General features: G+C 36.9%; 1 protein-coding gene across 2 annotated transcripts in view; it reads left to right on the top strand.

Annotated features, from left to right (window-relative positions):
• LOC131073115 (uncharacterized) overlaps positions 1-17185 on the top strand; it is a 210099-nt gene that overhangs the window by 127475 nt on the left and 65439 nt on the right. For both annotated transcript variants that reach the window (XM_058009500.2, XM_058009499.2), the window contains exons 4-5: positions 13289-13381; positions 13519-13662. In XM_058009500.2, the coding sequence (XP_057865483.2) occupies positions 13289-13381; positions 13519-13662 (237 nt within the window). The remainder of the gene's footprint in view (positions 1-13288; positions 13382-13518; positions 13663-17185) is intronic.

Raw genomic sequence — 17185 nt, 5'->3', positions numbered from 1 at the left:
TTGAATGTGAATTTTGGATTTTATTTAAATAAATCTTAATTTATTTACATGAGAAAAAGAAAGATAAAGCATTAAATGCTTGAAGACTTTGAGGGAAACCATTAAAGGCTTGAGAAGACTCTAGAAGGAAGCCATTAAGTTTGAAGACTTTACGGGAAACCATTAAAGTCTTAAGAAGACTTTAAGGGAAGCCATTAAGTTTGAAGACTTTAAGGGAAACCATTAAAGGCTTGAAAAGACTCTAGAAGGAAGCCATTAAGTTTGAAGACTTTAAGGGAAACCATTAAAGTTTTCAAGTGGGTGAGGATAAATAGGATTTTAAATAAATAATTTATTTATTTATTTAAAATAGTTGTGCAACTTGCATTGGTAGGAAAATGCAAGTGGGTGGAGGATAAAAGTGATTTAAATAAATGTTAATTTATTTAAATGTGAGAGATGGGATTTTGGGGGATTTAAATAAATATTTATTTATTTAAATGTGAGAAGATTTAATTAAACAAATATGATTTATTTATTTAATTAATGGTCTGAATTTGGTTAAGTGAATTAAATCAAATAAATTAAATAATTTATTTAATTAATAGGAGAAGAGGGTTAGGATGAATTAATTAAATATTAATTTAGTTAATTATTGATTGATGGTTAAATAATCAAATAACTACTAATATTCATTTAATTAAGTGGACAGATTTATGTGACTACATTTGCCCCTCTTTGAGACGGTGCGGTTTTATCGCGTCATTTTAAAGAAAGAAAAATAGATGTGTGAAGAAATATGCCCCATAAATGTCAATTTAGTGGGTGGTATGCCCCCTCGAGAGATGGGCCGAAAAATTTCGAAAAATCGGGCGATCTCTCGAAAAAGAACGAGAAGTGGAGGGGAGGTAGAATAGAAGAAATTAGCAATAATGGTGAAAGAATGGAAGAAAACAGAGTGAATACGGAGAAATGGCAAGCCAGTGAGTACCCGTAGGTTATGCAGGAGATACAGTGCAAATGTGGTGTTGTGCTTTTGACTGATACTGTACAATTGATCAAAATTGGTTGGACAATCTGGTGCAATCGGTTTAATTGCCTCGGTCGAGTCAAAGCATGACAGTTGATGTCAGTTGTTCACTTGGACAGGATAAAGTCTGAGTAAGTGAATCAAAGTGACTCGATGGTGACTTAGACAATTGATGTAATTGCCCAATGAAGTCAAGGTATTTGAAGCAAAATACTCGTTGAGACTTAGACAATTGATGTGATTGTCCGTTATGATTGTGTTTGATTGGTTGATGAATTGATAGTGTGTGCGTGTGATGGATGGTTGTGGTGAATCATAGCAGCCTCGTTGAGACTAGGTCATTATGATAAATGTCTGATGTAGTCTAGGATTACCATGATCGATTACCTGTTGAGACCCGAAGATACTTGATCAGAGTATCTGTTGATAGTCTAGGTGTGTGTGAGTCGATGTACCTGTGCAGACAGAGTAAGTGGCCTGATTGGGTGACTTAGGATGGGAAACACAACCCCTCCTGTTAGAGATGGATGGTGATGAACATGGCTTGATTAGGATGATTGGAACACGATGTAGGGTATGTGATGTTGATTATCGAGATGGGGAGGGTGAGGGTGGAGTTCGATGTTAGATAGAAGAAATGGAGGACCTATGACGCATTCCTATGGAAGAAGAGGAAAATAGAGTATCCATTGTCATTACTGTGTATGCATGATATGCATCTATTATGAATGTATGGATGGATGGAATGCAATATATACAGATGAGATGGAATGACGATCCATAGTGCTTTATTTTCGTCATTGAGCTTTAAAATGTTGTAAGAAAATACAAGCAACTTGACATAATGATTCAAGATGACCTGAGCATTCCTTTCATGGATTTTGATATAGCAAGTTAATAGAAGCAACTTGATATAATGGATCAAGTTGACCTGAGTATTGCTTGCAGAACAGACAAGGATTATCTCCTTTCATGCATAACTTGGAACATCCTCCTTGATCTTTTGCCGATCATATCCTGAGACAAGTTCATACTGTAGTAAGAGATAAAACCATTATCGAGCTTGGATGAGGCAGTAGGAACCAAAGATGGAGTATTGTACCTGTAAGCAAACCATTATCTCATCCTGTTCTAGACATCGAAGGAGAGTACCATCAAGACTGCGTCGGTATAGGGTTTCAACAATAATGGTATATCGAGCGGTTTGGCGAATGAAGGTTTTTCGTTGGTTATTCGATTGGTTAGGAGGAAGTATGTGATTGTGCAGATAGGTGTAGTACTCACCGTACCATGGGGATTCGGAACCGATAAGGCAACATATCATCTCGGATTCGGGGATAGCATAAGCGGGAATCCAAAGCTGTTCTACCAAGAACTCGTAGCGTGTTGAATTCTGTGGAAGATCTAGGAGAGATGCGATGATAGCCATAGCGTCAGCAGCTCGATTCTGATCTCTGGGTATCTGCTCAAAGGTGATAGTAGTGAATGATGTTTTTAATTTGTCCACCATTTGTTTGTACGGCATGAGTTTGTCATCCTTGGTCTGATATTCATTTGTTGCTTGTCAAATGATTGGTTGGGAGTCACCATATACTTGTAGTTCTTATAACTTCCATTGTATGGCTAGCCTAAGTCCTGTGATCAAGGCCTCATATTCAGCTATGTTGTTTGTACACCGAAATGTGAGCTTGTAAGACTTTGGGATGCTATCACCTTGAGGTGTGATAAACAGAATGCCTACCCCCGAGCCATGCCTAGTGTATGAACCATCAAAGTATAGTTTCCATGGTTGTGTTGTTGTGATCATGAATATCTCTTCATCTGGAAAATTGGAAATGAGGGGATGATCACCTATGAGTGGTGCATTGACCAATTGATCTGCAATAACTTGACCCTTGATAGCCTTACGGTCTACATACTCGATGTCAAATTCACTTAGAATTATCACCCACTTGGCCAAGTGGCCTGTCAATGCTGCTTTGCTGAGTAAGTATTTGAGTGGATCAATTTTTGCAATGAGCTGTACTTTATGTGTCAATAGATAGTGTCTCAGCTTAGTGGCTGCGAAGATTACTGCTAGGCAAGCTCGCTCAATAGGTGTGTAATTGAGTTCATAGCCAACCAGTGTGCGAGAGATGTAGTAAACATCACACTCTTTCCCTTCTGCATTGTGTTGTGCCAATAGTACACCCAATGTTGTACTTGTTGCTGATATATAGAGTAATAAAGGCCTACTTGGATCTGGTGGAATCAGTAATGGTGTATTCATGAGATAGTCTTTAAGCATTTGGAATGCTTGCTGGCATCTGGCGTCCCATTGAAATCGGATGTTCTTGTGTAACAAGTGTGTAAACGGGTGACACTTATCTGCCAGTTGTGCAATGAATCTCCAAATTGATTGTAGCTGTCCTTATAATGTCCTTAGCTAATTGATGTTCTTCGGAGGTGGCATGTCCATGATTGCTTTGACTTTGGCAGGATCGACCTCAATGCCTTTGCTTGAGACAATGTATCCTAGAAGCTTCCCGGAGGTTACTCCAAAGACACATTTCTTTGGGTTGAGTCGAACATGATATTGTTCCAGTTTGTCAAAGATTTGCTCTAATATTTCCAGATGACCTTCTCTTGTGAGTGATTTTGCCAGTAAGTCATCAACATAATCTTCCATTATAGTATGCATCATGTCATGGAAGATGGTGGTCATTGCTCGTTGATAGGTTGCTCCTGCATTCTTTAGACCAAAAGGCATTACATTCCAGCAGTATGTGCCCCATGGACATGTGAAGGTTGTTTTATGTTGATCCTCTAGTGCGATCTTTATCTGATTGTATCCTGAAAAACCATCCATGAGTGAAAGCATGGCATGTCCTGTTGTTAGGTCCACTATTATGTCGATGTTTGGTAGGGGGAAGTCATCTTTAGGACATGCCTTGTTCAGATCTCTGAAATCAGTACAGATACGGATGCCCCCATTTGGTTTGCCGACAGGCACAATATTGGATATCCATTCTGCATAATCAATGGGTCTAATAAAACCAACATCTAGGAGTTTCTTGAGTTCTGCTTTTACTAGTACTGCAATCTAAGGATGCATCTTGCGAAGCTTCTGCTTGACAGGTTTGGCTCCTTCTGCTACGATGAGGTGATGCATGACTAAACCAGGATCAAGCCCAGACATGTCTGCATATGACCATGCAAAGTTGATTTGACGCTTCTGGAAGAACTCTAAAAAGTTAAAAAGTTAGGCTGTTCCTCTGGAGTTAAAAGAGATGCCAGATGTATGTGGTGAGGAGTTTCAGGAGTCGCCATGTATTTTTTGGTTTCCTCGATGAGAATTGTTGATTGTTCCTGTTGTGTACTAGAAGGGAGAATGTCAAACCTTTCATCCTCCGGCACTTCAAAGAGGTTTTCACCATTGGATACGCTCTTTCTTTTTACTTTTGTGGGATCAAACAGTGCCACAGTGTGGTTTTCACTGGAAGATCCATGTTTTATTGTTATATTTTTGTAGTTGAAAGGTTTGGCATCTGCCCCAAAGTATGTTGCACTATTAAGTTCAATGGCGAATCCAGCTTTGTGATCCCCGCTTGGTATGTTATCCCGTAGTTCCAAAAAGTCAATGATTGCCTCATCGTTTTGGAAATGGTCAAGGCATGGGGGATTAGGTTGGTTCCATTCGATGAATTCAAGATGGATAATGGGCATTACCTCATCGATTAGGTTAAGTTCGTTAGATGTATCAGCGAGGGTTAAGACGTTGTGGTGAAGGTCGTTGATGGTACTCTCCCTGTTAGAATCAGGCGTAGGATGTGACGTAGGGTTTGTGGAAGATGTTTCCAGCTTAGGAACCCAAGAGGTCTTTATCTGTGCTTCTCCGTAAATAGGTATGTCTTTGCAGGGTGGAGGTGGTGATGTGTCTTCCTCATCTAAAGTATTAAGATGTATGGAATCGAATTCCCACTCATGTGAGTCAGTTTCTGAGTCACTTTCCAGTAACTGGTTACTATACCATACTGGGATATCCTTTGAGTTAAACATTGGAGGTGTGATCGGTGCTGCAGGAAAGATTATGGGGATCAACGAATCCAATACGGGGAGTATCGGTAGTGTTGACTCTGCTGCTTCTGCTGGAATTGTCGGTGTTGTCGATATTGCTGTGGGTTCTAATATAGTTGTTGCTGCTAATGGTGCTATTGATTTTATTGTTGCGGCTGCTGTTACTGATGGAGGTGCTGGTTTAATTGGTGGGATGATTGGTGTTGTGGATGGTCTTGCTGGGATTCTTAGCCTTGATGGGGCAGTTGCTATGGTGTTTGGTGCTGCTTTTATAATCAAAGGTGACCTTTTTGTAATAGGCTGATATAGTGGTTTGTTGGGTTTCCTTTTGAATCTGAGTTTAGGAAGGATCTCCTTTTGAAAGCCTAGGCTAGTGTTATCTTTCGGTTTTAATTCCGGCTGCAGCGGTTCATGTTGTCCTTTCTTGCAAGGTCCCAAAGCACTTTGACCATCATAACCCATTTTTTGCATAATAAGAAGACCTTTGCCATACTGATCTGTGGGAAGCTTAGCTTGCGGAATATTGGTGGTGATGGGATCTTTATAGATCCATTTTGCTAAGTCCTCATCTCCGGTTTCTTCTTCTTGACTCTTTCCAAGGATGAATGGCGTCAAAGTACATACTGCCTTGACCAGTGGCGTTTGAAGTAACCATTGAGGTTTGCCATGTGTCCTAGGAGAAGTGGGCATTTGTCCAACACAAAAGAGTTGATTGAGATTGTATTCCCCAGGACCTTCCTCTGCTATTTTCATCTTGAGCTTCTCTTGCTTGGGTATAGTGGTGTTTGAACTGGAAATAGAGGTTGGATTTACGTATGATGTGGAAGAGATGGCTTCTCTATTGTTGGGAACGGTAATCTCTGGTTGATGACTTATATTATGACAATATGCAAAAGGGTTTGCATCGCCCAGGATTGTGATTTCTACACCATTATGCGAGAACTTGATACACTGATGGTAGGTGGATGGAACGGCTTGCATGGCGTGTATCCAAGGTCTTCCTAATAATAAATTGTATGGCAGAGGAAGGTCCAGAACTTGACAGATGATGTGTTTCACCACAGGGCCCACTCGGATTGGTAGCGCAACAGCTCCTTTAGATGAACGTTCTGCATCATCATAGGCTTTGATTGTGATCTTTTTGCGGGGATCCACTGATTCAATTGCATATCCCAAAGCTATGACTAATTGTAGAGTACAGATATTCAGGCCAGCTCCATTATCAATCAAGACTCGCTTGATCCTATGTTGGTTGATAAACCCTTCAATGTGTAGTGAGGCGTTGTGAGGTTGCTGGAAGGATGAGTTGTCACTTTCAGAGAAAGTGAGACAAGGTGATGACCTTAGATTTCCAACCATAGCTTGGAACTGATCTGTATTTAGGTTTGCAGGGACTGACGCCTCTTGGAGAGCTTGATCCAAGATTGTTTTATCAGAAGGAGATAGGCGCAATAGCTCTAAGTTAGATATCAATGCGGGTGTTTTGTCTAACTGTTCCACAAGGTTATATAGCTTTGGGATAGATGGGGTGCCTTTTGGAGCTGCTTTTATGGTAATCTTGCTACGACGTGTAACAACATTGCAAGTGGAGATGGGATTTTTAATGGTAATAGTAGCAATTTGTTCATCGACATCATATAGGTGATTCACAGTGTAATTATACGCGGCTTGCGTATAATTGGTAGTATCTATGTTTCTCCCTGAAGTGGAAGGACCCCTTTGATCTTGTGATGGAAGTGGATTTTTAAACATGAGATGATCATTGTTTGTTGTCTTTGGGTCATGTCCTTCGATTTCAATTTCACCTCGGTCAATAAGATCTTGAATAAGATCTTTCAATTTGTGACAATTGCTTGTTTTATGGCCTTTCCCTTGATGGAAATCGCAATGTTCCGTATCCCTCCACCATGAAGGTTTGACTTGAGGTTCATAATTTGATGTTTTGGGTAAGGTCACCAGATTTTGAGAAACCAACTGATGTAACACTGTTTCGATGGGTTCCCCTAAGGGAGTATATGTTCGTTTTGGTTTAAAATTTTGTTGAGGTTGTCTGGGTTCCTCTTGAGATGTGTTGCGTCCTTGATTTGGAGGAGCAACTGTGTTATTCTTGGGTGGGGGATTCTGTCCTGCAAATCGAACCACAAGTTGTGCACTTTTGATAGTTCTTGCATCCACAACCTCGTCATTGACGATATTTTTGTTTTTGTTCCAGAAGTTAGGCTTGTCACTATTGAAGCGTGGGCGAGGGCCATCCTTTGGCTCATTGTATATCTTGATAAGCCCTTTTTTGATGAGAGCCCACTCACATTTTAAGCCTTTGGTGATCATGTCATTGAAAGAATCTGTGTCTTTTACGTCTAGGTGAAATTTCATTTCGTCATTTAAGTTGGAAATAAATATTTCCACTAGTTCTTGTTCAGGTAACTGAAGAGAACGTCTACTAGACATTTGACGCCATCGTTGCAAAAAGACTGAAAATAGTTCACCTGGTTTTTGTTTAGTGTTACATAGATCAGCCATGGTGATATCACGTTCAATGTTGTGTGAGTAATGTGCCAGGAATTTTTGGATGAGTTCTTCAAATGTCCTAATGCCACCTGGTAATCGGGAAAACCATGATGTGGTTGTTCCTCCCAAGCTTTGGGGAAAAAAGCACATTAGGTACGTATCCTCGTATGCCACTTCGAGGCAAGCTAAATGGAATTCTCGAACATGATCAGGAGGATGTCCTTTTCCTCTATATTTTTCAAACTTGGGTGTTTTAAACCCTCCCGGAAAAGATGGCATATGAAGATTCCTATCAAAAGGATAGGGACAAATGTCATTAAGTGAAAATTGATTAGTTTTCACACCACTATGAAGTTGTTGGGCGAGATTTTCAACTTGTTGCCACAACATTTCTATTTCATTTGGAGGAGGAGGTGGGGGATTACCTTGATGAAGGTTGTATCTAATGTGTTCTCGACCTCTTTCATCCTCATTACGACTTTGGCGTTCTGACGCTTGTCTTAGTTGTGCAACATCAAAGTCAGAGGGTAGTTTAGCTCCTTCTTGAGCAAGTCTTAAAAAGTGAGCATCAACATTACTCTTGAGTATCTCATCAAAAAGTCTATTAAAGAGAGGGTTGTGTTGTGCCCTTTCTATTGCCGTAGGAGTAGGAGTGCCTGGATTTTCATCATTTACATTTCCTCCAAGGGCTTCTTGGAATTCATTTATATTTTCTTCCTCTTCCTCTTCAATTTCTTGTTGTTTGGATCTTGATCTGGTATGAGCCATTTTGTTTATAAGTTTTTGTTGAAGTTTTGATGAAAATGATGATGAGTTGTTGATGGAATGAAAGATTGATGTTTGGTGAAATGTTTTGCATACGGATCCCTAGCACTAAAGGTAGATGCTACCAAAGTTCTTTCTTGAATTGCTTGTTGTGTTGGATTGACAAAGTTTGATGTGATAAGGTTTAGAGAGATCTGAGATGTGTTACAGACTCAACTACCTAGTAATGAGAGGATTCACTCATAGACTAGTTTTAACCTGCATAGAAATGTCTCTTAGGATGAGTTTATCCTAGATGTAGAGACACTCTAAAAGTGATTTGTTTGTGTTTGATTCAAGCAATATTGAAAATAGAACTTAGGACAAAAACCTCTTTGATGTTTTGAGAGTTGGAATGGATTTGATGAGATATGGATATGATAATGGATGAAATGTTTAACTTCAATAAAAGCTTTGTGTCACATATGGGACAAATTCTTCTTCTCTTTCGGGAGTTGGTGGTTCTTCTCGAGCTACGTTATATGTGATGCAAATATCTGGAAAGAAGTTAGGATTGATCTTGCCTCCTTTGTTTTTGTGATAACTCAAAGCACGACATTGCATAAAAGCTCGGCGGTTTAATGACTCTTGATTAAATTCGTTTGTTTTCCCTTGAAGGTAAAGACGCATGCGACGTAGGAAGGTTCTATGAGAGACAAAGATTTGTCTATTAAGATAGAAGAATTTCCTCCTTTTGGTAAGAGCTTTTGAGCTTAATGGTCTTTTCTTCAAGTTGATGTTTTGATGAAGATTCTTCTTTCTCAAGATGTGAAGAATGGTCATATAGTTTGATACTTTTGTTATTTGATTTTGATCCTTTGTTGGTTTCTAAAAAATGTTTGTGTTGGATGAATACTTGTTTTTGGAATTGATTTTTGATTTTCCTTTGACAAGAAAACAAAGCAAGCACACAAACACAAGAATGTTGCCTCAAAAAGGCACAAATGAGTATGGGTCTAGATCAACCCAATCCTTGGACTTTTTATGACCCTTTTCTTTAAATGTATTTTAAGGTGTTTTTCCAAAGCCTGAAGTCGGCTCAATTTGCACTTGGTCTTTGACAAACGAAAACACTTCAAACACTCTTTATCCCTAAGGTCAAATGGCCAGTTGCGATAATTTCAGCCCACATCTTGATATTTCTTAGACTTTGGTACTACATACCTTATGAATCCCGTCGTGGCAGGTAAGGATGTGATATACTAAGTCTTGCACGAGCATAACAAATAGATAATCCCTATGATGGGGGAGTCATCACTTTCATCAAGCTACAAGTGACTTTTCAAAAAGCTATGTTTTTACTCAAGGAAATATGTATGGTGAGTATCTTGGGAGCAAAACCATCTATGCTCTTGCACTGAATTTATCACAAATATCCTCAATCAATAGAACGGGTGGGCTACTACTTAAAGGTGTTTAGTAATTTTCGATGTTTTTGGACATAAGTTCATTCTGCAGTGACTCACTTAAGAGCCTTGTAACTTGTGGTGGGGCCCATTTGTCCTTTCGACAAGTTACACTGTAGGAACAGCTATACCCAAGGCTACAGATTTCACTCTCACCTGATTTCTATAGCGGCTAGAAGGATTTACCGCGCGAGGTCGTTCCCAAGAGTGATGTGTCTCTTGGCAGGCCTCTCTTAAAAAGATAAAACTTGAGTGTTACTAACACTTTTCTTTTGCACCTAGGACCACGAAAGTCAAGGGAGAGGATAGTGTATGTTAGAAGTAGGACCACTCGACCAAACTCTTCTGCACAAGTGTGCCAAACACAAAATACAGTTATTCTTTTTAACTTGTCATTGCAATGATTTTCTATCTAATTGGAAATGTTGCTCCAACAACCATGATGTTCTTTTTAACTTAAAAAACAATATGTTTGAATAAACTAGAATTTGAAATCCTGGTCAACTTAATGAAAAACATGTTTGAGTGAAGTAAAATCATTTTGCAAATTTGAAACAAGTTGATTGTTCTTTTTACTTGAACAAAAATTGAAGTGTGGATTGTGATTTTTTAAGTTTGATGCAAGAAAGAAAATTTGTCTTGTTTTGTTTTAAGCACCAAAATAGAATGTATCCTTAATTTGCAATGAAAGCAAATTTGTGTTGTTGATTTTTAGAGCACCAAATGAAAGTTTTTTATTTTAAGTAACAAACGGGGTTAGTTTAAAACCTGCACATGCAACAAAAAGTTAGTAAAATCCGACCATATGGTGGGCTTCCACAAGCCTAAAAAAATTCATTTTATCGGTTACATGGCCTTTTTTACAACGTTTTGTTACAATAGCGCTACTCTGTGTGAAAACAGAAGCGCTACTTAACACAAACGCGCTAAAACGTGGACAAAAGCGCTAAACTAAAAATGTTAACATCAACAACAAGTGCCCTAAAACATGGACAAATGCGCTACTTAAGACTCAAAAGCGCTAATATACGGACAATAGCACCAAATTTGAGACAATAGCGCTATTGTAAATACAATAGTGCTAGAGTATCAAATTACAATAGCGCTAAAGCGCAAGTAAAAGCGCTAAAACGCGACCTGTGTGTCAAGCTAAACAGTCAAAAAAGTTAGTTTGTTAAAAACAAAAGTTGTTGATGGATTCACGTCGGGTTCACCAAATGATGCTCTGCGAAATGGACAAGCGTTAGATTAAAGTCTGTAGTCGTATAACACACAAAAACAACAAGAAACAAGGATCAAAGGTTAGTGTTATTCAACCAAAAACTAATCTAAGCAGACATATCAAAAGAGACACTAAAAACATGTTAAAGTATTTAACTAGGGAAACAAATATCACAAGGCATCTCCAAATGCCTTCTAACATGTTCTTAGCTCCTTCTCCTTTGTTCCTCTCTTCTCCAAGTTCCAAATTAGTGTAGCCTCCAATAGCTTTTTGCACTATGGATGCTTATGGAGGTTCAAGATTGAAATGTTTTAACTATGCTATGCAATTGTAAAACAAACTAATTAGACATATTATGAAATGAACTAAGATTTATTTTAGTCCAAAATGATAATATATGTGATTTATGCTAAATGCTCTTTCTAAAATTCATTATAGATTAAATGCATACTAGTTTTCAGGATCTGGATTATGAAGAAATGAGCTCTATTTATAGGAAAAATGGAGCAATGGATGGTTGAGATTGAGTAATCTCAACAAGGGTCAGGATTGAATGATATTCCATCCATGTGAGGGCTTTCAAACCAATCCCAGGATGACAAGTGTCAACATGAGAGGGGTTGAGAGGAGAGGGAATAAGCATTAAATGTTTGACATGACCTGATGGCTACCCTAGGGGGTTGGGTTAGGGTTAGGTTAATGAATATTCCTTTTATCTAAGGGATAAATGAATGTGCAAGGGTTAAATGGTTACCTTAGTCAAAGAAATAAATGCTTTGAAGAGACCCATGAGTCAAAAGGATGGTTAAGTTAGAGGAAAGTCTCTAACCAAAGGTAAAAGGTGAGTTAACCATAAATGGTTATGTAAGAGCCTTTAATGGTTTGGAAGACTTTAGAGGTTAACCATTTGAAGACATAAAGCCTTTGATGGTTATTGAAGACTTTGGAGGTTTTTGAGAAGCGACTTCGTTTCATTTAGGAATGTGACAATGATTAGGATAGGATTAGGTTAATTAGAAGGAGTTAGAAGAATCTAGAAGGGATTTAGGCATGCAAGTGGATTTTGTAAGTGGGAGGAATTTTGGGATTTTCAATTGAAATAAAATCATTTATTTCAATTAAATGGTGTAATTTGCATTTGGATAGATATTTAAATAAATATTAATTTATTTAAATGTGAATGTGAATTTTGGATTTTATTTAAATAAATCTTAATTTATTTATATGAGAAAAAGGAAGATAAAGCATTAAATGCTTGAAAACTTTGAGGGAAACCATTAAAGGCTTGAGAATACTCTAGAAGGAAGCCATTAAGTTTGAAGACTTTAAGGGAAACCATTAAAGTCTTCTTAAGACTTTAAGGGAAGCCATTAAGTTTGAAGACTTTAAGGGAAACCATTAAAGGCTTGAGAAGACTCTAGAAGGAAGCCATTAAGTTTGAAGACTTTAAGGGAAACCATTAAAGGTTTCAAGTGGGTGAGGATAAATAGGATTTTAAATATTTAAAATAGTTGTGCAACTTGCATTTGTAGGAAAATGCAAGTGGGTGGAGGATAAAGGTGATTTAAATAAATGTTAATTTATTTAAATGTGAGAGATAGGATTTTGGGGGATTTAAATAAATATTAATTTATTTAAATGTGAGAGAAGATTTAATTAAACAAATATGATTTATTTATTTAATTAATGGTCTTAATTTGGTTAAGTGAATTAAATCAAATAAATTAAATAATTTATTTAATTAATAGTAGAAGAGGGTTAAGATGAATTAATTAAATATTAATTTAATTAATTATTGATTGATAGTTAAATAATCAAATAAATACTAAATATTCATTTAATTAAGTGGACAGATTTATGTGACTACAACTTCTGTTTGATTTATTTCTAAGATTTGTGGATTACTTATTGCAGTTTCTTGGTCTAATGCTCTTGTCCCACTTGTTTTGTGCTTTATTTGTAACATTCTTGTTTCATTATGTTTTAATGTGACAGTAATGTTGAATATTTTGCTTTTCATTTTACTTGTGTGTGCATCTGTTTTACCTGCTGCTTCTATGGTTCTTATATTTTTTTGTCTTTGTTATAACACTGTCCTCTTATAAATGTACATTTGTTATTGTTTATAAAATCTTTATCTCTCAAGCCTCAATCATTGAATAGTTTTATATGGATTCTACACTCCGGCAAGTTTCTTACTTTTAATTTCAAACTGGCCTTGTTAATTATGGCTAGATAGGATTTTATGATATGTTGTAACTTCTACCTTACGTGTTCTGTTAGGGTCTTTATTATCTTGAATTTGATGGTGCATCGAAAGGAAACCCAGGCAAATCAGGGGCTGGAGCAGTTCTACGTAACCCTGATTTTTCAGTGGTATTTTGATTTAGAATTTGTTGAGAAGTTGATTTTTTCATGCTATGGTGGATATTTGAATGATACAGTCAATTACATTTAATTATATTAGTGGGGAATAAAAGCAACATTATTAACACAGTTTGTGAACTTATAAGGCATGCAAGATAAAGGAAGGTGTAGGTCTGGCCACAAACAATGTTGCTGAATATCGTGCGCTCATTCGAGGATTGAAAGTTTGCTTGAGTAAGGGAATCGATTGCATTCATGTGCAAGGTGATTCCAATCTTGTGGTTATGCAGGTTTCTCTCTCCCCTCTTCTCCCGCTACAGACATTCATAAACATGTATTTTCTGCTGTCTGCCATGCCCATCTTTTTGCTTTTTGGATCATTGACATCAACTATAAAACAAGTTACCTTTACACGCATTGCTACAAAGGAATGTAAATTCAAATTTCCTGCATGCAGAGCCTTCATCTTGTTAGATTAAGATACAATATGTGATTGTGCTATCCAATATATTTCTTTACCAAATTAATATGCTATATTCTGCACAAGCCTTGGCAGTTAACATGCATTTTTCTTGTCCTTTTGGTAATAATATGCTTAAGTCTCCTTGGAAGAACAATGTTAAGAAATTTCATATCTGTAATGCCACAATTGAAATGAATGATCATTATCTCATGTTGTAGACAAAATAAGATACAGTCAAGAATACAAGAATGGCAAAGAGTAAAATGTTTAATCTCTCATGGTTAGGATGTGGAAGTCTTTCTTGCACACAACAGGGAAATGATGAATATATATTCTCATTGAATCCATATAGGAGAATAGAAGTATGTCACGTAGTAGACTAATAAGAGTTGTAATAAGATATGGATAACATATGATATGAGATGTGTTGTAATTAAGCAACTTTTATGGGGATGGTTGTTCCTTAGTTGTTTTCCACCCTTGGGATTTCTATGTCATTTATGGGATTCCTTGCATTGGAATATCTCACAATAGTTGTGTTTGGGCATACATGAGAGTTGTAGATGATATTTGAGGGATCATCTAAGAGAGATTTATCCAAAGTTACTAGGAGTGAGGAATGGTACTCGTATGGGAGATGAGGATGGGTATTGGTATTCCATTTTCAGAAAAAAATGGAAAATGACTATTTTTTGCCCATGCTTTGCAAGATTTTGCTTATGGGGTTTTGATAAATGAAAATGACTAAGTACATTTGTTTTTTCTCTAGATATATGTGCTAGATTGTTGACAGTTAGGTCTTGTAGACAATATTTTTAGGTTGTGAGGAAAGAAAACTATCTAAGCATGAACTAATATAAGAACTGCCTATTGGTTAATGTAGAGGATGGTAATCCATTAGAAACAAGATTTGAAGGGATAACAGATTGAATAACGAACCAATGCAAGATTCTAGAAAATGTATTGCTAAGGAGTATATAAAGTTACTACTTAGTGAATAAACTACATCACTACAAAGCTTGACAAAGATACTTAGTTTTGATTTGATTGAAGGAATTACAAACATAGGCAAACTAGGTGAAGGAGCATGGGCTTAGCATTTATTATAATTGTGCCTTGTGCCCAAGGTACATATTTATAGGTTACAATGAATAGCTTTTAGGGTTTTGGGAATAATAATTAATATCTGAAAAAGAAATGTTTTAAAACAAACCTATCCACAAGCTGTAGACAAAGCAGAAAAAAAGAACTTAAAAGAAAACCTATTGTAAAACAATTAATAGAATACAGCTAACAAAAGTGGCCTAAAGATAGCTCTTTATCCATCACCCAAACTAGAACATTGGTGGATATGGTCACTGCTAAAAATAACAAGGTACATGAGTGACATTCTGGGAGTTTGAAGCAATTTCCACACTGAAACTAATGAATCCTCGTACAAGTATTGAAACCTTACCACAATGATATGCCAAGAATTTAAGTTTGAAACCTTATTGATACGATTTAATGATATTGTGAGAACTATTTCCTAGGGTTCTGACAAAGTTGAAAATCCAAGGGGTGAATCCTCTTTTAGTGCTTGCTAAAGTCACTTGTTTTTGCTGTCTGTTCATGAACAAGGATAAATGTTTGAGGATGGTGTTGTGAAGTATGTGGTATAAACATTCAAGTGATTGTAATAACTGCTTACATCATAATCAGAGGCCAAAAACCCCTTGCCATAGCAGACCCAAGTGCTGAAAACTGCACTTGACAACCCTTCATCACTACTGCTGTACTTAAAGACCACTTGACGAAAGATGTCGGAATGTACTCCAGACCTGTAATAAGGAGAAAACTCAGCTCGGCTGAAAGTATAAAGGACGATTTGTTTTCAATTGGAATTATGAGTTGTTTGCATATAGGTGCTTGGATTCACTCTTTGCATGCGTTAAACTGCTTTTTTCTTTTATGACTGGAAATAGTGAAGAGTAAATTTTCCTTATGATCTTCACTTACACTTATAACATATTTACTAGATCTAACACTAATTTACTAGATCTAGGCAGAAGAAACCAATGGCAAAAATAGCATATAAGTGCTCCAAGTTTGTCTTTTTCATTGCTTTGAGTGCTAGGTGAAAATAACTTAAAACATTTGACACCTTTTTTGATGTTAGAAATGTGGCTACATTAGATTTGGTGCACGCCTTGCTGTGTATTGCCCTTTTTAGATGTTTTGGCAAAATTCATTCATATCATTGCCATCTTGCATGTGCACCCAAGTTTACTTTAGTTGCTTTTCACTTAATAAAGGTGTAGTTTCATGCTAATTTTGCCATATTTTAATACCCTTGATCAAGTTTTGACATTGTAGAGCCACCCTAGGGACATGCTTGCTCAGCATTAGCCTCTTTTTATTATGAATGGCGGAGATTTTCAAGGGTTATGCAATTGGTTTTCTGTGCCTAGGATGAGATTCATAGGGTTTGGACCCAAAACTGGACATTAGAGTGAAATTTTTGAAGCATTAGTCACTTTTTGAGTCCTTTGCAGAATTAGTAAGTGGCTAAACCAATGGATACATGTGCCTGTATTTAATTCTACAGTTAAGTCAGAACTAGCACATATTAGCAATTAGTTAATTCAGTTTTATGGTTTAGTGGAAATAACCCATGGCTTAACCATTGGATATGTGTGCCAATGTAAAGTGATTGTGTTATATTCTTAAAGCCATAGCTGAAAAGCTCACAGAGTACTTGCAAAACTTGTGAGTCAAAAGCTCTAGCGAGTTACTAACCAAATTACTCGCTGGCAATTTTTTGAAAAATTGGCTGTCATTTTTTATAAAAACTCGCCAAAACTTATCTAGAAACTTGTAATTTTTCATTTAATCTCACCTAAATGAGTATATATTTTTTTTCATCTAATATTTATTTTTTTACATGAATTATAAAACATTTTTTTAAACAAAAAGCATCAAACACCTAATTTCGCTAGTGATAAAATTGTGAAAATGGTGTGCCATGTAGGTTTGTGTGTGGTTTCGAGGGCCTCAATTTGGGCTTGGTGGTGGGGGCTTCACCCCTTAACCCCACCTTGTATCGCGATGGGGAATGTGCTTAGGGTGCTGCCCCTGAATCCCATGAGGGGCATTGCCTCCAAACCCCCTCTTGGGGGCATCACCCGCAAACCTCCACAAGCACCCCTCAACCCGATTGAGGTCTACAATATTTATTAACTCTAGTTTTTTTATATATGCTGGAAATCAATAATATGTCGTACAAATTTAGTAATTAGTATTTTATAAGAATATTTTTTAAAATTTATGTATTTTAAAATGTTCAATAAAATTGCCAAGTTATTGTTTGA

This window comes from Cryptomeria japonica, chromosome 7 (assembly GCF_030272615.1).
Source record: "Cryptomeria japonica chromosome 7, Sugi_1.0, whole genome shotgun sequence".
NCBI classification, from domain to species: domain Eukaryota; kingdom Viridiplantae; phylum Streptophyta; class Pinopsida; order Cupressales; family Cupressaceae; genus Cryptomeria; species Cryptomeria japonica.
Note: the sequence above shows the minus strand (reverse complement) of the source record. Positions and strands in the feature narration are given on the sequence as shown.